General features: G+C 35.5%; 1 protein-coding gene across 2 annotated transcripts in view; it reads right to left on the reverse strand.

Annotated features, from left to right (window-relative positions):
• Window positions 1-23,658, reverse strand: part of HECW1 (HECT, C2 and WW domain containing E3 ubiquitin protein ligase 1) — a 592,171-nt gene that overhangs the window by 370,713 nt on the left and 197,800 nt on the right. For both annotated transcript variants that reach the window (XM_066272070.1, XM_066272071.1), the window contains one exon: window positions 19,112-19,219. In XM_066272070.1, coding sequence (XP_066128167.1) covers window positions 19,112-19,219 — 108 coding nt within the window. The remainder of the gene's footprint in view (window positions 1-19,111; window positions 19,220-23,658) is intronic.

Below are 23,658 nucleotides of genomic sequence, written 5' to 3' on the forward strand. Positions count from 1 at the left end.
TAATCTCTGACAAAAATAACATAAAAGGAGAGAAGATAAATGTATGCAACAGCAAAAAAAGATGAAGTGCATAAGCACTCATAAGACAAAGAAATCTTGTCTATATAAACATTTCTTTCATAAACCTAAAAATAATTGCACATAAAAAGCCACTACTGAAATGCACAGCTTAAAAAAAAAAACAACAAGGGAAAGATTTATGGAATATTACCAAACAAAAACAACTGACAGAAACAATAAAGAGAACAACCAAACAAGACAGAGAGCTATCCAAAAGCAGTATATAAAATGGCATTAGAAATTGCTCAAATATCAATAATTATATTAAATGTAAATGAATTAAACTCACCAATAAACAGGCACAGAGTAGCAGTATGAATCAAGAAGCAAAATCCAACCATATGCTTCTTTCAAGAAACACATCTAAGTAACAAGGACAACAGCAGATTCTAAGTGAAAGGTTAGAAAACAATATTACAAACAAATAATATCCAAAGAAAAGGAGGTGTAGCCATACTCATATCTGACAATTCTGACTACAAGACAACAAAGGTAACTACAGACAATTTATCATTTCATAATGATAAAGGGGACATTGTATCAAGAAGACATATCACTTCTTAATATATATGCACAAAACAAGTAAGCACAAAAATATATAAGACATCTACTAACTGATCTAAAAATACAAACAGACAAAAATACAATCACACTTGGAGAACTCAGTACACCATTGATGACTTTAGATCATTCATTCAAACAGAAAATCAATAAAGAAATATTGGTCCTAAATGACATTCTGGACTAAATGGACATAATAGACATTTATAGGACATTTCATTCCAAAGTATCAGATTATACATTCTTCTCCAGTGTGCATAGAATATTCTCAAAGATAGACTATATGTTGGGCCACAAAACTAACATCAACAAATTCAGAAAGATTAAAATTATACCAAGCCTATTCTCTGACCATAAGGCTTTGAAACTAGAATTTAACTGCAAAAAAAGTAAACAAACCCACAAAAATGTGGAAATTAAACAAAATACTTCTAAAAAAAATGGCTGCATGAAAAAAATTAAGGGCAGAGATAAAAAATATATACAAACAAAAATGACCACACAACATAGCAGAATCTCTGGGATGCAGTGAGAGCAGTAATAAGAGGGAAGTTCATATCATTACAGGCTTATATAAAAAAAAACAAGAGAGAGCCCAAGTAAACAACCTAACATCACACTTAAGAAACTGAAAAAGAAAAACAAATGCAACACAGACCCAGCAGAAGAAAGGACATAATAAAAATTAGAGCAGAAATAAATTAAATATAGAACAGAAAAACTATAAAAAAAAGTAATACAATAAAGAGCTGGTTCTTTGACAAAAACAAAAAAATGACAAACCCCTGGCAAACTCACTAAGGAAAATAGAGAAAATATTCATATAAACAAAATCCAAAAAGAAAGAGGAAAAATTACCACAGATATCATAGATATACAAAGGATAATTGTAGAATATTATGAAAAACTATATGCCACCAAATTCAACAATCTAGAAAAAGTGTATAAATTCCTAGAACAATACAATCTTCCTAGACTGAATCATAAAGAACTAGAAAGTCTAAATAGACCCATAAGCAAGGAGGAAATAAAAACAACTATCAGAAACTACCCCAAAAATAAAAGTCTGCGTCCAAATGGCTATACTAGTGAATTCTACCAAACATTCAAAGAAGATTTGAATCCTATCCTTCTCAAAGTCTTCCAAAAAAATTAAAGAAGCAATATGTCAAAACACATTTTATTAAGTCAACATAACCCTCATACCAAAACCTGGCAAGGACAACACAAAAAAAGAAAACTACAGACAGTTATCTTTAATGAATACAGATGCAAAAATCCTAAACAAAGTACTAGCAAGTTGAATACAACAAAATGTTAAAAAAAATACAGTGATATATTGGTTTTCATCCATAGTCCATCCAAAAACAATCAAACAAAAACTGAGGTAATTATTTCCATTTGAATCAATATAAATCCAATTAACTCATTCTAGACACTCCAAAATACATTCCAAAAAACACGTTACACCAGATACTGTAAACGCAGTAATTACCTACATGTAATTGTAGTATTAGGTCTTGCAATCAATAAAAGCAGCACAAAAACACTGGAAAGCAATGGAATTGTTTGGCTAGACACATAGGGTGATGCTCACACAATGAGAAACAATGGCACACTGATCAGGAGAGTGCATGGGTTGTCTTTTGTTTTTGCAAAATTAGCAGCAAGGCCACGCAGGCATGCCGACGAAATCTGAGGCAACCAACAAAAACTGAGACAAATTATTTGTGAAAAAAACTGACGAAAACCAAAACTGACAATAACCGAAGTCATAAAAAATTGAGATATTATTGTAATACATCACAATCAAGTGGGATTCATTTCAGGAGCACAAGGATGGTTCAATGTAAGAAAATTGATCAACATAATACACCACATCAACAGAACAAAGAGAAAAATCATATGATCCTATCAATAGATAGTGCAGAAAAGGCACTCGATAAGATATAACATCCCTTTATATTTAAAAGACTCAATAAAATTAAAAAAGAAGAAAAGTACCTCAAAATAATAAAGGCCATATATGACAAAACATCAGCTAATATCATACTAAATGGTGGAAAAATTAAGGCTTTCCCTCTAAAATCAGAAACAAGATTAGGCGCCCTCTCTCTCCACTCTCTCTTTTTGTTTTCACAATACAGAGAGAGACAGAAAAAGGAACATACAGGGGACAGACAAAAAAGGAGATGAGAAGCATCAATTCTTTCTTGTCGCACCTTAGTTGGTCCTTGATTGCTTTCTCATATGTGCCTTAATGGGAGCAGGGGGAGGTTACAGCAGAATGAGTGACCCCTTGCTCAAGCCAGAGACCTTGGGATTTAAGCCAAGTGACTTTGGGCTCAAGCCAGCAATAATGGGGTCATGTCTATGATCCCATACTCGAGCCAGTGACCCCCAGCCAGCTCAAGCTGGTCAGCCCACACTCAAGCTGGATGAGCCAGTACTCAAATGAGCAAACTTGGGGTTTCAAATCTGAGTCTTCTAAGTCCCAGGCTGACACTCTATCCACTGCACCACCAACTGGTCAGGCTCCACTCCTACTCAACATATTTCTGAAAGTTTTAGCCAAAGTATTTAGCAAGAGAAAGAAATAAAAAGCATCCATATCGGAAAAGGAGAAGTAAAGGTATCACTTTTTGCAAATGACATGATCCTGTATATAGAAAACACCAAAGACTCCACCCAAAAACTGTTAGAAACAATAAACCAAACCATTAAAGTCGCAGGATACAAAATCAATGTACAAAGGTGCATGTGTCTTTACATACCAATGTTTTTGAGTTTCTTGGATACCCAATAGAGAAATTGCTGGGTCATGTGGCAATTCTTTTCTTAATTTTTTGAGGAATCACCATACTTTCTTCCTTAATGGTTGTCTAGCTCGTATTCCTACCAGCAGTGAACAAGTGTTCCCTTATCTCCACAGCCCCTCCAACACTTATTACCTGTCTTGTTGATAATAGCCAATGTAAGAAGTTTGAGGTGGTATCTCATTGTAATATTGATTTGCATTTCTTGAATAGATAGTGAAGGTGAGCATATTTTCATATGTCTGTTGGTGATTTGTATAGCCTATTGGAAGAAGTGTCTATTCAGGTTCTCTCTTTTTTTTAAATGGGTTCTTTGTTGCTTATGTTTGTGAGTTCTTTGTATGTATATCTTTGATATTAACCGCTTATCGGAGCTGTTGTTTGAAAATATCGTGTCCCATTTATTTGGCTACCTATTTGTTTTGTTGTCAGGTTTATTTTGCTGTGCATAAGCTTTTTAGTTTGATATAGTTCCATTCATCTTTTTTTTACTTTACTTCCTTTGCCTTTGGGGTCAAATACATAAATCATTCTCTATGGCCAAGTTCCATGAATTTAGTACCTATGTTTTCTTCCATGTATCAATAATTTATTGTTTCAAATCTTTTTTTTTTACAGAGACAGAGAGAGAGTCAGAGAGAGAGATAGACAGGGACAGAGACAGGAACAGAGAGATGAGAAGTAACAATCATTAGTTTTTTGTTGCGCATTGCAACACATTAGTTGTTCATTGATTGCTTTCTCATATGTGCCTTGACCATGGGCCTTCAGCAGACTGAGTAACCCCTTGTTTGAGCCAGCGACTTTGGGTCCAAACTGGTGAGCTTTTGCTCAAACCAGATGAACCCATGTTCAAGCTGGCGACCTCAGGGTCTCAAACCTGGGTCCTCGGCATCCCAGTCTGATGCTCTATCCAAGCCACCTGGTCAGGCATGTTTCAGATCTTATATTTAGGTCTTTGATCTATTTTGAATTAATTTTTGTGCAGGAGTAAAAACTGTAGTCAAAATTGATTCTTCTGGCCCTGGCCGGTTGGCTCAGCGGTAGAGCGTCGGCCAAGCGTGCGGAGGACCCGGGTTCGATTCCCGGCCAGGGCACACAGGAGAAGCGCCCATTTGCTTCTCCACCCCTCCGCCGCGCTTTCCTCTCTGTCTCTCTCTTCCTCTCCCGCAGCCAAGGCTCCATTGGAGCAGAGATGGCCCGGGCGCTGGGCATGGCTCTGTGGCCTCTGCCTCAGGCGCTAGAGTGGCTCTGGTCGCAATATGGCGACGCCCAGGATGGGCAGAGCATCGCCCCCTGGGGGGCAGAGCACCGCCCCTGGTGGGCGTGCCAGGTGGATCCCGGTCGGGCGCATGCGGGAGTCTGTCTGACTGTCTCTCCCTGTTTCCAGCTTCAGAAAAATGAAAAAAAAAATCAAAAAAAAAAAAAAAAAAAAAAAGATTGATTCTTCTGCATCAGAGTTTCCCAATTTTCCTGGAAACATTCATTAAAGAGGCTTTCTTTTCTCTTGTGTACTTCTGGTTCCCTTGTCAAAGATTATTTGTCCATATATATGTACTTTTCTTTCTGCATGTTTGATTCTGTTCCATTGGTTGTATGTCTGTTTTTCTGCCAAAATCATATTCTTTTAATTATCATGGTTATACAGTATACGTTGAAGTCATGTAGTGTGACATCTCTGGCTCCATTCTTTTTTCTCAGAATAGCTCTGACTATTTGTGATTTTTATGGTTCTATACTAACCTGGTAAATCATTTTGTTCTATTTTTTTTAAAAGTGACTGGGTTTTGATGGTGATTTCATTAAATTTTTATATTACTTTCAGTATCATGGCCCAAATATATGACTTAACATCACACCTTAAGAAAGTAGAAAAAGAAGAACAAAAACAACCCAAAGTCAGCAGAAGATAGAAAGTAGTAAAAATCAGAGCAGAAAAAATGAAATAAAGAACAAAAAGCCATAGAAAATAATTAATATATGAAAGAGTTTATTTTAGTAATGTTTTTCAGTTTTTAGTGTATAGGTCCTTCACATCCTTTGTTAAGTTTGTACTGAGGCATTTTATTCTCTTTGTTGCAATTATGAAAGAAATAGTCTTTTTTTAAAGGTCATTTTCTAAAGTTTCATTGTTGGCATATAAGAAAGCAATAAACTTTTGTATATTGATTTTGTATCCTGTGAGTTTACTATATTGGTTTATTGTTTCTGATTGTTTATTAGTGGAGTCTTTAGGGGTTTCTATATACAAAATCATGTCTTCTGCAAAAAGTGATACCTTTGCTTCTTCTTTTCCAGTATTGATACCTTTTATTTCTTTCTCTTGCCTGACTGCTCTGAATAAAACTTTCAGAAATGTGCAAAGAGAGTGGGCAGCCTTGTCTCATTACTGATGTTAGAGGAAAAGCCTTCATTCTTTCACCATGTAGTATGATATTAGCTAATGGTTTACCATACATTGACTTTATTATGTTGAAGTACTTTCCTTATGTTCTGATTTTATTGAGTGTTCTAAAAATTAAGAAGTGTGGTATCTTATATAATGCCTTTTCTGCATCCATTGATTAAATCATATAATTTTTGTTCTTTGTTTTGTTGATATGGTTTAGTATATTGATTGATTTATGTGTGTTGTATGATCTGTTTGCTTCTGGAATGAATCCCACTTGATCATGATGTATTATTTTTGCAATATATTGTTGTATTCAATTTGATAGTATTTTGTTTAGGATTTTTGTGTCTACATTCATTAGAGATATTAGTCTGTAGTTTTCTTTTTTGTGTTCTCCTTTCCAGGTTTTGGTATGAGGGTTATGCTGGCCTCATAAAATGTGTTCAAAAAGATTGCTTCTTCTATTTTTTTTTTTAAAGATTTTGAGAAAGATACTGGTAGGTACCAAATCTTTCTCAAACATTTGGTAGATTTCAGTAGTGTAGCACTGGTCCTGGACTTTTATTTTGGGGAGGTTTTTGATAGTTGTTTCTATTTACTTCCTGCTTATGAGTCTATACAGGTTTTCCATTTCTTTGCGGTTCAGTCTAGGAAGATTGGACAGTTCTACATATTTATCCATTTACTCTAGGTTTTTAAATTTGGTGGCATATAATCTTGTATAATATTCTACTATGATCTTTTGAATGTTTATGATGTCTAAAGTAATTTCTCCTCTTTCATTTTGAATTTTGTTCATGAGTCTTTTCTCTTTTTTCCTTAGTAACTCTAGCTAGTGGTTTGTCATTTTTGTTGATCTTTTCAAAGAACCAGCTCTTTGTTATATTAATTTTTTCTATAGGTTTTTTGTTCTCTATTTCATTTTTTTCTGCTCTAATTTTTACTATTTTCTTTCTTCTTCTGACTTTGGGTTGACTTTGTTCTTTCTTTTCTAGTTTCTTAAGGTGTGATATTAAGTTGTATATTTGGGCTATCCCTTGTTTCTTGATATATGCTTGTAATGATATAAACCTTCCTATTACTGCTTTTCCTGCATCCCAGAAATGTTGATATGTCATGTTGTCATTTTCATTTATCTGTATTTATCTTTTGATCTCTGCTTTTGGTTCTTCTTTGACTCAGTCACGTTTTAAAAGTATATTGTTTAATTTCCATATATTTGTGGGTTTCCTTACTTCCTTTTTACAGTTGAATTCTAATTTCAAAACCTTATAATCAGAAAATATGTTTAGTATAATTTTAATCTTCCTGAATTTGTTGACATTTGCTTTTTGGCCCAATATCTGTTCTATCCTTGAAAATGTCCAATACACTCTGGACAGGAATGTATAATCTGATGTTTTGGGATGAAATGTCCTGTAAATATCTATTATGTCAACTTGGCCCATTGTGTCATTTAAAGCCAATATTTTTTTTTTTTGATTTTTATGTTTGAATGATCTATCTAAACTGTCAATGGTGTGTTGAGTACTCCAAGTATGATTGTTTTTGTCTGGTTTTTTTTTTTAGATTACTTAGTAGATATCTTATATATTTTGGTGTTCCCTGGTTTAGTGCATTCATATTTAGAAGTGTTGCTTCTTCTTGATAACATGTCCCCTTTATCATTACAATACAGTGGTACCTTGAGATATGAATTTAATTTGTTCTGTAACCAAGCTTGTAAGTCAGTCAACTTGTATATCAAACAGCTGATACTAGTGTACCAATGCGCCAACTAGCAGCAGCTTCCCAAATCACAACTCATATCTCAGAATTTTGCTCAGATCTCAAACAAAAATACAGAACTATTTGCACCCTGTATCTTAAAAAAAAAAAATCATATGTTGGTCTGTTTGTATCGCAAGGTACTACTGTATTTCCATCTTTGTCTCTGGTGATTTTTGTTTTCTTCAAGTTGACATTGTCTGAGTATAGTTATATCTGCCTTCCTTTGGACATTATTTACTTGGAGAATTGTTTTCCAACCTTTCACTTTGAGTCTGCATTTGTCCTTGCAGCTTAGATGTGTCTCTTGAAGGCAGCATATGGTTGGGTGTTGCTTTTTCATCCAATCTGTTACCCTGTGCCTCTTTATTGGTGAGTTCAGTCCCTTTAGATTTAGAAAAGTTATTGTCACTTGAGTATTTCCTGTAGCTACTTTATGTTTTGTTTCCTGGTAGCTCTGTGTCTTGTTTGCTTCTTTTCTTTTTAGTTTCTGTCAGTTGTTTTTGTGTGGTAATATTTCATACTTCTTTCCTTTGTTTCTTCTTTTTTAAGCTATATGTTTGGTAGTTGTTTTTCCCCTGGTGCTTACCATTAGGTTATTAAGAGAACATTTTTCATGTGTACAAGTGTCCTTTGTCTTGTGAGTTCTTCTATATTCCATCCCCCTTTGCTTTTGCAGATCTTTATTTTCTCCTCTTTTATGTTATTGTCATCAAAAATTATCTTTTTTTTTTAAATCATTGTATTTCCTATTATCTTGTTGGAGTTTTTACTTTTGGTTTTATTTGTTTTGTTCTTTGTGTCAGGTCAAATAACCCTCTTGAGTATTTCTTGCAGTAGAAGTTTTCTTGTGGTAAATTCCCTCAGTTTCTGTATAACTGTAAAAGTCTTTATTTCTCCTTCATATTTCAAAGACAACTGAGATGAGTGTATAATATTCTTGGCTGCCCCTCTTTTTCATTTCTTTGAATGTTTGGAAGCACTTTCTTCTGGCTTGAAGAGTTTCTTTTGAGAAGACTGATGATAACCTAATGAGCTTTCCTTTATATTTACATTCTTTATTTCCCTAACTGCCTTGAGGATTCTTTCTTTGTCATTATTTTTGACAATTTTATTATGATATGCCTTTTAGTACATCCATTTGGGTTTCAGTAACTTAGCATTCTGTTTGCTTCTCGGATTTGAGGCTCTAATGATTTTCTTATTATTTATTAATTATTATTAATTATTAATTCTTGTTTGTTTTAATAAACTCTCGTGCCTTTCTATCTTCTTCATCCTGTATACCCATTATTTTTATATTGATCTTTTTGATGGAGTCAGACAATTCTTATAGAGCTCTGTTTTATTTTGATTTTTGTTTTTTTTTTAATAATTTTATTTTTTTAATGGGGTGACATCAATAAATCAGGATACATATATTCAAAGATAACAAGTCCAGGTTATCTTGTCGTTCAATTATGTTGCATACCCACCACCCAAAGTCAGATTGTCCTCTGTCACCTTCTATCTTGTTTTCTTTGTGCCCCTCCCCACCCCCTATCCCTCTCCCATTCCCCCCTCCCCCCATAACCACCACACTCTTACCAATGTCTCTTAGTTTCACTATTATGTCCCACCTACGTATGGAATAATACAGTTCCAGTTTTTTTCTGCTTTACTTATTTCGCTTCGTATCATGTTATCAAGATCCAACCATTTTGCTGTAAATGTTCCGATGTCATCATTTCTTATGGCTGAGTAGTATTCCATAGTGTATATGTGCCACATCTTCTTTATCCAGTCATCTATTGATGGGCTTTTTGGTTGTTTCCATGTCCTGCCCACTGTGAATAATGCTGCAATAAACATGGGGCTGCATATGTCTTTACGTATCAATGTTTCTGAGTTTTTGGGATATATACTCAGTAGAGGGATTGCTGGGTCATAAGGTAGTTCTTTTTTCAGTTTTTTGAGGAACCACCATACTTTCTTCCATAATGGTTGTACTACTTTACATTCCCACCAACAGTGTATGAAGATACCTTTTTCTCCACAGCCTCTCCAACATTTGCTATTACCTGTCTTGCTAATAACAGCTAATCGAACAGGTGTGAGGTGCTATCTCATTGCCGTTTTGATTTGCATTTCTCTAATAGCTAAAGAAGATGAGCATTTTTCATATATCAGTTGGCCATTTGTATTTCTTCCTCGGAGAAGTGTCTGTTCATATCCTCTTCCCATTTTTTTTTACTGGATTGTTTGTTTGTTTGTTGTTGAGTTTTATGAGTTCTTTGTATATTTTGGATATTAGGCCCTTATCTAAGCTGTTGTTTGAAAATATCATTTCCCATTTAGTTGGCTTTCTGTTTATTTTGTTATCAGTTTCTCTTGCTGAGCAAAAACTTCTTAGTCTGATGTAGTCCCATTCATTAATTTTTGCCTTCACTTCTCTTGCCTGTGGAGTCAAATTCATAAAATGCTCTTTAAAACCCAGGTCCATGAGTTGAGTACCTATGTCTTCTTCTATGTACTTAATTGTTTCAGGTCTTATGTTTAGATCTTTGATCCATTTTGAGTTAATTTTTGTACAGGGGGAGAGACTGTAGTCCAGTTTCATTCTTTTGCACATGGCTTTCTAGTTTTCCCAGCACCATTTATTGAAGAGGCTTTCTTTTCTCCATTGTGTGTTGTTGGCCCCTTTATCAAAAATTATTTGACTATAAATATGTGGTTTTATTTCTGGGCTTTCTATTCTGTTCCATTGGTCTGAGTGTCTATTTTTCTGCCAATACCATGCTGTTTTGATTGTCGTGGCCCTATAATATAGTTTGAAGTCAGGTATTGTAATGCCCCCAGCTTCATTCTTTTTATTTAGGATTGCTTTGGCTTTTCGGGTTTTTTTATAGTTCCATACAAATCTGATGATTTTTTGCTCTATTTCTTTAAAAAATGTCATTGGAAGTTTGATGGGAATTGTATTAAATTTGTATATTGCTTTGGGTAATATAGCCATTTTGATTATATTTATTCTACCTAGCCAAGAACAAGGTATATTCTTCCATCTCATTATATCATTTTCCATTTCCCTTAACAATGGTTTATAGTTTTTATTATATAAGTCCTTTACATCCTTTGTTATGTTTAATCCTAAGTATTTTATTTTTTTTGTTGCAATCGTGAAGGGGATTATTCTTTTGAGTTCCTTCTCAGTTGTTTCATTGTTGGCATATAAAAAGGCTATTGACTTCTGTATGTTAATTTTGTATCCTGCGACCTTACTGTATTGGCTTATTGTTTCTAGTAGTCTTTTTGTGGATTCTTTGGGGTTTTCGATGTATAGGATCATATCATCTGCAAAAAGTGATACCTTTACTTCTTTTCCGATATGGATGCCTTTTATTTCTTTGTCTTTTCTGATTGCTCTGGCTAGAACCTCTAGTATCACATTAAATAGGAGTGGAGAGAGTGGACAACCCTGTCTTGTTCCTGATTTAAGGGGGAAAGCCTTTAGTTTAGTGCCATTTAATGTGATGTTAGCTGATGGTTTATCATATATGGCCTTTATCATGTTGAGATATTATCCTTCTATACCCATTTTGTTGAGAGTCTTAAACATAAAATTGTGTTGTATTTTATCGAAAGCCTTTTCTGCGTCTATTGATAAGATCATGTGGTTTTTGTTCTTTGTTTTCTTGATATGATGTATTACGTTAACCGTTTTACGTATGTTGAACCATCCTTGAGATTCTGGGATGAATCCCACTTGATCATGATGTATTATTTTTTTTAATATGTTGTTGTATTCGATTTGCTAGTATTTTGTTTAGTATTTTAGCATCTGTATTCATTAGAGATATTGGTCTATAGTTTTCTTTTTTTGTGCCATCCTTGCCTGGTTATGGTATGAGGGTTATGTGGGCCTCATAAAATTTGTTTGGAAGTATTGCTTCTTCTTTAATTTTTTGAAAGACTTTGAGTAGAATAGGAACCAAGTCTTCTTTGAATGTTTGATAAAATTCGCTGGTATAGCCGTCAGGGCCTGGACTTTTATTTTTGGGGAGGTTTTTAATGGTTTTTTCTATTTCTTCTCTACTGATAGGTCTCTTTAGGATTTCTGCTTCTTCTTGACTCAGTCTAGGAAGGTTGTATTATTCTAGGAATTTATCCATTTCTTCTAGGTTGTTGAATTTAGTGGCATAAAGTTTTTCATAGTATTCTACAATAATTCTTTGTATATCTACGGTGTCCGTGGTGATTTCTCGTCTTTCATTTTGGATTTTGTTTATATGAGTTCTTTCTCTTTTTTCCTTGGTAAGTCTTGCCAAGGGTTTGTCAATTTTGTTAATCTTTTCAAAGAACCAGCTCCTTGTTCTACTATTTTTTTCTATAGTTTTTCTGTTCTCTAATTCATTTTTTTCTGCTCTGATTTTTATTATCTCCTTTCTTCGGATGGTTTGCGTTGTCTTTGTTCTTCTTTTTCTAGTTCCTTAAGGTGTAAAGTTAAGTGGTTCACTTGGGCTCTCTCTTGTTTGTTCATATATGCCTGAAGTGATATGAACTTCCTTCTTATCACTGCTTTTACTGCATCCCATAGATTCTGATATGTCGTATTGTCATTTTCATTAGTCTGTATATATCTTTTGATCTCTGCACTTATTTCTTCTTTGACCCATTCATTTTTTAAAAGTATATTGTTTAGTTTCCACATTTTTGTGGGATTTTTTCCTAATTTTTTGCTGTTGAATTCTAGTTTCAAGGCTTTATGCTCAGAAAATATCCTTGGTACAACTTCAATTTTTCTTAATTTGCTGATGTTGTTTTTGTGGCCCAACATATGGTCAATTCTTGAGAATGATCCAAGTACACTGGAGAAAAATGTATACTCAGTCACTTTGGGATGAAATGTCCTGTAGATGTCTATCATATCCATGTGCTCTAGTATTTTGTTTAAGGCCACTATATCTTTATTGATTCTCTGTTTGGATGACCGATCTAGAACCGACAGCGGTATATTGAGGTCTCCAAGTATGATTGTGTTTTTGTCAGTTTTTGTTTTAAGATCAATAAGTAGCTGTCTTATATATTTTGGTGCTCCTTGGTTTGGTGCATATATATTAAGAATTGTTATGTCTTCTTGATTCAGTGTCCCCTTAGCCATTATGAAATGGCCAATTTTGTCTCTGAGTATTTTTCCTGTCTTGTAGTCAGCATTATCCAATATGAGTATTGCTACACCTGCTTTTTTTTTGGATGTTATTTGCTTAGAGTATTGTTTTCCAGCCTTTCACTTTGCATTTGTTTTCATCCTTGTTACTTAGATGAGTTTCCTGTAGGCAGCATACAGTTGGATTTTCTTATTTAATCCATTCTGCTACTCTGTGCCTTTTTATTGGTGAGTTTAATCCATTTACATTTAGTGTAATTATTGACACTTGTGAGTTCCCTATTGCCATTTTATATCTTGCTTTCTGTTAGTTTTGTGTCTTGTTTGATCCTTCTCTTTCGTTTTTCTATCTTTTGTTTTTATTTGGTTTTATTCCATACATCTTTCCTCTGTTGCTATCTTTTTTATCTCATGTGCTTCTGTGGTGGTTTTTTCAATGGTGGTTACCTTTGAGTAATGAAAAGGGTCCCTACCCCGTTCATTGTAGCAAACTATTTTGTGAGTACTTTTGCACTCCATCGTCCTTTGCTACTGTTAATCTCCATCTTCTCCCCCTCTTTCTTTTTGTTGTTGTCACAGTTTAAATTTGGTTTTATTGTGTTCTTCTTGGAGCTTTTACTTGTGGCTCTGTTTTTTTTTTTTGTTCTTTGATTCTGATTGGAGAACCCCCTTTAGTCATTCCTGGAGTGGGGGATTTCTGATGATAAATTCCCTCATCTTGTCTGTATCTGTGAATGTTTTTATTTCTCCTTCATTTTTGAAGGATAGCTTTGATGGGTATAGTATTCATGGCTGAAATTTTCTCTCTTTCAGGACTTTAAATATTGGGGTCCACTCTCTTCTAGCTTGTAGAGTTTCTGCTGAGAAATCTGATGATAATCTAATGGGCCTTCCTTTATATGTTGTATTCTTCTTTTCCCTGGATGCCTTGAGAATTTTTTCTTTGCTGTTGGTTTGTGTCAATTTCATTATGATATGCCTTGGAGTAGGTTTGTTGGGGTTAAGACAACTCGGAGTTTTGTTTGCTTCTTGAACTTGAGGCTTTAGTTCTTTCCACAGGCTTAGGAAGTTCTCATCTATTATTTGTTTGAGTATGTTCTCCATTCCATTTTCTCTCTCTTCTCCCTCTGACATACCTATTATTCTTATGTTATTGTTTTTGATGGAGTCAGATAATTCTTGTAGGGCTATCTCATTTTTTTTATTTTTTGAGTTTCTTTCTTCTTCTCTCTGTTGTGCCTCAAGTTGCTTGTCTTCTATTTCACTAATCCTCTCTTCTATCTGACCTGTTCTATTAGCTAAGCTTGTTACTTCGTTTTTCAGCTCGTGAATTGAGTTTTTCATCTGTGTTTGATTTGTTTTTATAGTTTCAATTTCCTTGGACATATATTTTTTGTGTTCATTGAGTTGTTTTCTGAGATCCCTAAATTACCTTTCTGTGTTTTCTTGTATATCTCGGAGGATTTTTAGGATTTCTATCTTGAATTCTCTGTCATTTAGCTCCAAGGTTTCCAATATATTAAATTTTTTCTCCATAGATTTTTCCTCATCTAGCTGTGTTACCTCTCTTTCTTTTGTATCCATGATATTCTATTTTCTCTTCCTTAATGGCATCTGAGGGTGGTTTTGTTGATAGTATTAATGAGATTTAATAAAGAATAAAAAGTTTAAAAAAATAAAAAAATAATAAAAAAAATTAAAAATCGAAAACAGTTGTTTTTTTAAAAAAAATAATGAAATAAAGAAAAATAAAATAAAATAAAAATTTTTAAAAAAGGAAATTATTCCCCCCCTCCTTTTTTCCTCTCCTTTCCTCTACCCTCTTTCTTGCTTGTGGTGAACTGTGAATTATAACAAACAATGCTTGTGATGGAGGGCCTGAATTGGGGAAAAGTAATAAAGGGGCAAAAAAAAAAAAAAGAAAAAAGAAAAAAAAAGACCGTAGGGACCCACAAAAAGCAAATAAGGAAAAAATTTGGGTCAAGAATAAAATGATTTGCTTTTAGGTGTTGGTTGTCTAAGAGTTATCATGAGAGGAATAAGAGGAAAACGGAAAAATGGGGGGACAAATTAAAAAATTACTATTGTATTTAGTGGAACAAGAACTAGATAATATGGAGAGGCAGGGATGGGAGCACTGCTAGTGAGTTAAAAAGGTGAAGTAAAAACTCCCCCAAATGCCACAAACATAAGTTTGTGTCCCAGATAAGATAATTTGTTTGTTATTGAGGTTTGAATGAGAGGAGATGTAAAGGAGAAAGGAAGAAACTAATATAGAGGGAGAAAAGATAGAGAGAGAGAGAAAAAAAAAGAGGGAACCACTAAAAGAAGAAAAAAGAAAGGAGAGAGAGAGAGAGAGTTAAGGGTTTTGGAGTGCAACCCTCATAGAGAGAAAGGAAGAGAAGAGAAAAGATAATGGGAGATGTAACATTTATGAGTAGTGTAGTTCAAGGAGAGGAGAGAGTAAGACCGGCAGAGAGTTAATCGGCCAAATTGGAGGTGGAAAAAATGTATCAAAAATGAAGATAAGAGAAACAAATGAACAAATATAATAAAATGGGATAGGTTATAAAGTCTGCAGATTATTCTTGATTTTGAGAGGTTATCTTCTTGCTTTTTCTTTTCTCTCCCTCTTCTTGGTCAGTGACTCTGTACCCCGGGTTCTGCCCCTTTGGCACGCTCAGGTAGAGGTTTGCAGTTGATAAGTCTCTATGGCAATGTCATGTATTGTGCTTTAGTCTAGTTGGCAGTCGAGGCTCATTAGCATTTATAGGCTCCGACAGTGAGAGAGTCCGTGTTCCTGGAGCCTTTCTCCTAGTCTTTCCTTCCTCAATTAGTAGCCTGATAATCCAGCTATGGGGTTGCTGCTACCTCTGCCTGGATAGTAAGAGGCTCAAAGAGCTGGCAACTCCCCACTCTATTTCCACTCAGCACAGGGCTCTGGGTAAGGCTCAGTCAGTCAGAGCTGCTAGCATAATCAGGCGGGCTTTCCGCCCACTCAAAGACCTCTGGCTCTGCCACTCTGTCCGGTAACACAGGCAGGCGCCCACTTCTGGGGTGCTTGGAGGAAACTGTCACTCACTCTCTGCGACCAGGTTATCCGGCCAGCAGTCTCACGCTCTGAGTGAAACTCCCAACCGCAGGGAAAAGTTGCAGCGTTGGAATTGAGTCTCGCTCCGTCCCCGTGCGCGGCTTTTGCAAGGCACCGGGGCGGCCCGAGATTCTGCTTTGGCCCACACAAAGGCCACTGACTCTGACCTTCTGTGCGATAACACAGGCGCGCACTGCCGAGGCACTCAGAGGAATCTCTCATTCACTATCTGCGTGCGCAAACCAGGATATGAGGCTGGCCGCGTTTCCCTCTGAGTGAAACCCCCTCCAGCATGGAAAATCTCCACCGTTGGAATTAGTTCTCACTCCCTCCTGTGCCTGGCTTTCCCAGGGCGCTGCGGCTGCCCAGAGACTCTGCCCTTGGCCCACAGAAAGGCCTCTGACCCTGCCTCTCCATGGGTTAACACGGGCACCCACTCCTGGGGCTTAGGAAGAAATCTCTCACCCACTAACTGCGCGCACTCCGACCAGGAGACCGGGTAAAATGGCCACTCTGCTTGTCTTTCTTTGTTTGGGTTTGGCGCGAGTGTTAGCTTGTATTGCCCGGATTGCCACAGGATCAGTTTATCCTCGGCTTGGATTTCCGTGCCACAGCCTGATTCGGCCGTTTGTGCCACAGCCTGGATCTATTCACCCCCTTTGCCGGCCTCAGTTTCTATATTCACAGTTACCATAGAAAGCCACCCTGTTTAGGTTAGTGAGGAAGGTGGAGCATTTCTTACTCCCTATTTCCTTCAGGGTTTGGTTATATATTTAGCCAATTTTTCACTCAACCATACCTTTGGGTGTATTGCAAAGCATCTGGAGGCTCCAAGTATAGGTTTTTCTGTTTCTGGTTGAAGATCTTGTTGAGTTTTGGGGGAGATTTATCTGTATCGCTTCCTAACCCACCATTACTCTGACGTCATCTCGAGCTCTGTTTTTTTAATTCATGAATCTTTTCCCTCTTCTCACTGTAGCATCTGCAGTTGCTTGTCTTTGATGTCACTAATTCTTTCCTCAATCTATTCTATTAGCTAAACTTGCTACTTTAGTTTTCAATTTATGCAATGAATTCTTCCCTTTGTTTTTAAAGTTTCTTAATGTGCTGAAGTTTTAGTTATTTTGAATATGAATTTGCAAGCCATTTAATTATTATAAGACATTGCTATTAATCAAATTTGTATACACTCACTCAATTATGACAATATTTTTATATTTTATACAGGTTTTTTAAACTCTTTTTAAACACTCTTTTTAAGATGTGTTTTTATACTGCTTATAGAACAATATTATTAAATAATTTGTTATTTGAAATGAACATACAGGAAATGTTTTATGTCACAGAAATTTTGAAATACAGCCTTGGAAGAAATGATGCTATTGATAAATAAATTTACACACAAATTTCCTTTTCACACATTAGTACATGCAGAATGAAGAAACAGTTATGAGCTTTAATATAATCCTTAATGCGTATTTTCTTCACTCTAAAAATATAAAAACTTAAGACTTTTACTTATGATTGCACCATTTTTTACTGATGATATATTCTGACCTTAAATTTTATCTATTTCTCAATTCATTAACCCTACCCTCCCAAAAAATATAGGTATGTAGTAAGAAAGGACTTTCCCACTAAACTTCAAGTGTAGAGTGGGGCATACAGTCAACTATTATGTTTAACATTTATGGCTAATAAAGTTTTTACATTTTTTTTTCTTAATGGTATTTGAAAAATCTTATTAGGTTTTTTCAACAAATCAAGCCCACCCATGTTCTTTATGATCAATGATGCTATTTGTGGCATGGGGGAAAATATTGGCATGATTCAAACAAAAGGGCATGCTTGGGAGAACAGAAATATAGAGTTGGGAAATGAAGTTGTGTTTTCTTGGACTTTGGCTTTTAGACAGATATCAGCTGGTGCAGTAAAAAAGTGGAGTGATGAGACATGTGGGTAGGTGGTAGAAGAATTAGTTTAAGGCAATTTTTTTGGGTTGTAGTGTGCAGGATGAATTATGGAGAATAAAAGCTAGTCAGGGATATAAGTATTAACAAAAGGAAACTTCTTATTGGGTATTTCATTATACCTAACTCAGAGTCAAGGGCCAGCAACCAAATCCCATAAAATCATATTCTCTCTACATCCAATAGTATCAAATCTCTTGACTGTTTACCCCTTTATGTATATGTCAATGCAAAATGGAGGAAGGAGAAATGTGTCATTTTTAAGACTAGAGACACCATAAGCTTATATAGGGCAGACAATAATCCTTTCATCATCAAATTTCTGGTCTTTGAAGTATAACAGGTCATACAAAATATTTGTTGAGTACACAAGTGAAAATAAGAGTCAATATAAATTGGAGCAAAGCATGCTAAAAGATGTAGTTTTTCTTGATCCACAAGTCAAATAGTAACGAGAAACTTTAAGTTCCTGGCCATGTATAATTTCCTCTGAGAACTACAAAGTTGGAATGATAAACTATTTTATTTCCTTCAGAAATATTATAGAGAATGAATACCAGGTATGACCTAGATAATGCATGAAGGATTTTGTTCATTTAGCATTCTCATTACCCAAATGTGAGAGGATTTGTGGACTAAAGAAAACTCATTACTTTATTTGGCAAACACAAGGCCCATAAATATAGTCTCTCATGCAATGGGAAATGTATCAGTATGGAGACCTATGAAAAACATCCTTTCATAAATGTGAAAATGGTTTGTTTCCAATGATAGCAGAAAACTTTAGAAAATAAGAAGATACATGATGATATGTTTATACATTCAGAAATGTCACTAGATCAGGATTCAAAGAAACAAGTGGGCTATAATAATGTATCATCTGAATCCTTAGGAATAGGTTAAAATATTCCCAACATGCTGGATCCATTAGTGAAGATTCTTGAAGGGCTGGGTCAAGCAAAGCCTGGATGAGAAAATATAGAAGGAACAACTATCACAGGGTTGGCAAACACCTAGAGGAGAGATGGAGTGAATATTAAGAGATGTGAGCCATAATGTTCTGAGTCCAAAGGCTGATGAATGAACATAAACAAAACATTTCTTTGAAATTAAAGAAGTGGCTCTCTAGACTGTTTTGGATGGTTGTTATACAACTGTAATACACTACTCACTATTTTTCAGTATCTTGTCAAATTTATATCTCTCCTCTATGTGGGACCTTCTAAGTGGAGGCAATACAACAGCACAAAGAATAAAGCTGTTGAATTCTGCTTAATCTTAAAGAACAGGAAAGAGAACAGTACTCACGTTCCACAAAGTAAGAACTGGCATAAATCTTCCAGATGATCTGGCCCCGATGAGAACCATTGACTCCACGATTCTTATAGTCCAGAAAGTTTTCTGACAAGACCTCATCTATATTCCCAAGAAAGAAAGAAAATAGAGCAGAGAAACATATCAGCCAACAGCATATATAGGGAGAAAAGAGAGCAAAAAATATTAATACCATCTCTAGATCAATGGAGGAAAAATCATCTGGAATCAGAATCAGAGTGCTCACAGAGAATCAGTAGCCATGGGTACACTCTGGACTTACCCTTGTTTAATGCAGGAGTCTCTTTCCACTCAGCAACACTAAGAAAATGATCATCTAGCTGGTTCTTAACTCCAAAACAGAGCTACAGTTGCTTTTATGGCAGTTTATTTTACTTATGAAAACTCTTACATGTATGAAATCTTAGTTGGAAAATCTTCCTCCTAAGTGGAAAAAGATGACCACAAAATAGGTGGAAGTTATACTCACCTCCTCCCTGGTCCAATCTGGAATTATAAACAAATTATAGAACATAAACCTGGATTAACAACTGAAGATTAGCTAAAGAATAGTTCTATAACAAAGAATTTACAGAAGCCACCTTAAAATTTGTAGAAATGATGGAAACATAAAAAGTTATTAACCTTCATCCACATGTGTGGCTGAGAACTCAGAGAAATACTCAGCATCAAGGGTCTTACCCACTTAAGTATGTATGGTCTTAGCCCCATGCCATACTCTTCAGTCTGAAGCAAAAGATCTTGGAAGAGGCACCCATATAACATCTACCTGTAAAAATCAGAGGTCATTCTCTGCTAGGAGATAAGTGTGTGTGCTGGAAACTCAGGTGCCTTCTTCAAGTGTTAGTGCAGTCTTGTTCACACCCACTCACCCTGAGCATTGGCACAGGGAGGAAAGATAAGAGCCCACTGAAATCATGTGAGGACAGATTGGGTTGTATGGCTACAGAAAGAGAGTTGAAGGGACTATTACGAAGATGTCTGTGCTGTGTCCCTTGCCTCCACTGACCACAGGCAACATTTTTTTCTGGGTTAAACACTCCTCTTTATACTGCATTGGCTTGGGAGGAATACATGTTCCCACTCTCTTGACTCCCTGTCACCTTGTCTTGCTAAGCTAACACCCTACAGAAAAGTCTGCTGCCTGAACCTAGGTATAGACTTTCTTAAGGAGATCTGAGAGTGAACTAAGAGAAGTCAGAGGCTAGGTTGTGTGGCTCTGGGGTGTACACCATTTCCCCTTCCCCCTATAGTATGCTACAGCAGTAACACCCTATTCCCAACATTCCTAGTGCACCAGAGCAGTGATACCCTGTGGACCAGAGAATGAGCTTTGTGTACCCTAAACACAAAAATAGTTGTACCTTGCCCCCTATGAACTTAAGAATTTGTGCTCCATGGGTCAGAGTAGCAGCATCCCATCTCTCAGTGGGAAATCCAATAGCCTTACAATAGGACAACCACTAACTTTACCCTCCTAAATCCTGGTGACACGATCCTGTTCAGCTTGTACTTTTTTATACTGTCAGCAGGCTGTGGTTATCTTGAACCAGTGGTTCAAAAGACTCCCCAGGATATCAGGGCAAACTCTGGAAAGAAAATGAGTTGTATGCCTTTTGGACAAGAATTATTGTTCTCTGGCATGTTTGAATTATATCTTAGTTTCTGTATAGAACCTTCCCATCAAATGCCAAATCTTAGCCTCTTTGGACATAGTGAACTCTTCTGACCTCATTCTGATAATTCCCTGAGACTATGCCTGACCACAAAAGTCTGTGGACACCCAGAGGGTAGTAGCTGACCTTGGTGTACCCTGACACTATAGCTGAAACAGTACTGCTGGCAAATTTTTTTCTGCATCAATCTGTTAAACACCACTAGCATTTTCCTGGTGACTCACTGAGAACCTAACTTACAAAACTCCCATAAAACCAGAACCTCTTAATGTGAAACAAAAAAAGAAGGCAAAGGTGAATTTCAGGGAAACATTGGTCTTTTGCTCATCTGCCCTAGTGATGGAGCTGGTGGTGTTCATGCCCATGCACATCTTTGCACAGCAGAGATATCCACACATAGTTTATTGCTTTGTAGTCCCAAACAGATAACCTAGGCCCAGTTACATACTGTTACTGACACTGACCTGCAGAGGAGTTTCTTGAAAGTGTTTATAGAATTGATACACCCAGTAGCCAGCTTCAGGCAACATCAATGCATGACCCAATTAGCTGCAAAAGAGACACAGCCAAAGGAAAATCTCAGTAGACCACAGGAACTATCAATTTGTTTGAGAAAATTCAACTTTGTGGGGTCAGCCTTGCAGACATTGTCATAGCCAACCAGAAAAACAAAATCAACCACAAATAAGCCAAAAAAAATCATATTCAATTACAACAGGAGGACTCATGTAACCCACACAAAGTACATCCTGGAGCACTTCACTCAGGTGACCAGGGATATAATGCCTTAAGCCCCAAGAGACAGCTACTACATAAGTCCACCAAATCAAGAGTAGAAGGCACAACAAATCTATATAATATACAGAAACAAACACAGAGAGGCGGCTAAAATATGAAGACAAAGAAACAAGTCTCAAATGAAAGAACAGAAGAAATCTCTAGAAAAAGAACTAAATAATTGTAGGCAAGAAAGGTACCGAATATGAAACTTAAAGCAATGGTTAAAAGGATATACCAGGAACTCTGTGAAAACTTTAACAAAGAGATAGCAAGCATACCAAAAAACACAGAAACTATAAAAAAGTAAAAATAAAGAATACAATATATGAAATGAAGAATATGTTAGAAGGAATCAACAGTAAGCTAGATCATGCAGAGTACTGAATAAGTGATTTGGCAGACAAGGCAGCAGAAAACAAACAATCAGAGCAGCAATAAATAAATAAACTTTGTACAAAATGAAGATAATCTAAGGAACATCTAGAGTGATGTTAAGCAAAACAACATCTACATTATAGTAATACCACAAGGAGAAGAGAAAAATAAAGTATCAAAAACATATTTGAAAAAATAATGGTTGAAAAATTCCCTAGCCTGGTGAAGAAAAGAATACCCATATTCAAGAACTGCAAAGAATGCCAATCAGTATGAACCCAAATAGACCCACCCAAGACATGTTATAATTGTCAAAGATAAAAGATAAAGAAAGACTCTTAAAAGCAGCAAGAGAAACATAGTTAAATACAAGGAATTTCTATGAAACTGTCAACTTATTTCTCAACAGAAACTTTTTGAGCTAAAGGGAGTGGCATGAAATACTCAAAGTGATGAAAGACAAGGACCTAAAACCAAGACTTTTCTACCTAGCAAGACTCTCATTTATAATTTAAGGAGCTTCCCATACAAGGAAAACTAAAAGAATTTGTTACAACCACACCAGTATTATAAGAAATGTTAAAGGGACTTCTTTAAGAAATAAAAAAGGGTACTAGTTATAAATATTAAAATGCCACAAATATGTACCTATAAATAATCACTTTAAATAAATGGATTAAATGCTTCAATCAAAAGACACAGCGTGGCTGAATGGATAGGAAACAAGACTCATATATAGGCTGTCTGCAAGAGAACCATATCAGAACAATAGCAGGAAACAAAAACTAAAACTCAAGGGATGGAAAAAGGTATCTCATGCAAACAGAAAAATTTTTAAAAAGCTAAGCTAGCAATAGTTATAGAGATGAAGGCTATAGTAAGAGATAAAGAGCATCACAACATGATAACTGAATCAGTCTAACAAGAGGATATACCCTTGTCAATATCTATACACCCAACAAGCAGCGCTTAAATATATAAAGTAATCTTAAAAGATATAAAAAAGATAAATCAACAGTAATACAGTCATAATAAGGGTTTTTGACACCCCATTAACATCAATAGATAGATCTTCCAGACAAAAACCAACAAGGAAATAGCTGCCTCAAATGATACAGTAGATCAGGTAGATTTAATTGATATTTCCAGAGCATTTCACCTAGGAGAAACAGCATACACATTCTTCTTCATTTAATAGAGCATTTGCTAAAATAGATCACATGTTAGAAAACAAATCATGTCTCAATAATTTTAAGGAGATTGAAATCATTTCAAGCATCTTCTCTAACCACAATAGTATAAAACTAGAAATTAATTTTAAAAACCTGAAATACGTACAAACACATAGAAGTTAAATAACATGTTACTAAACAAAAATGAGTTAACAATAAGATTATGAAAGAGATCAAAGTTAGACAAAAAAAAAAGGAAATTAAAAAAATAACCCAAAATCTATGGGAAACAGTATAGTAGTTCTAAGAAGGAAATTCATAGCAATACAGATCTAGCATAAAAAAACAAAATAAGCAATATAACTTTACACTTAAAGAAGCAACACTAACAAAAAGGACAGAAAACAAAACCAAAAGTGAATAGAATGAAGAAAATAATAAAGATCAGAACAAAAATAGAGTCTAAAAATATAAATAATCAATAGAACCAAGAGCTGGATTTTGAAAAGATAAACAA

This window comes from Saccopteryx bilineata, chromosome 4 (assembly GCF_036850765.1).
Source record: "Saccopteryx bilineata isolate mSacBil1 chromosome 4, mSacBil1_pri_phased_curated, whole genome shotgun sequence".
Taxonomy (NCBI): Eukaryota; Metazoa; Chordata; class Mammalia; order Chiroptera; family Emballonuridae; genus Saccopteryx; species Saccopteryx bilineata.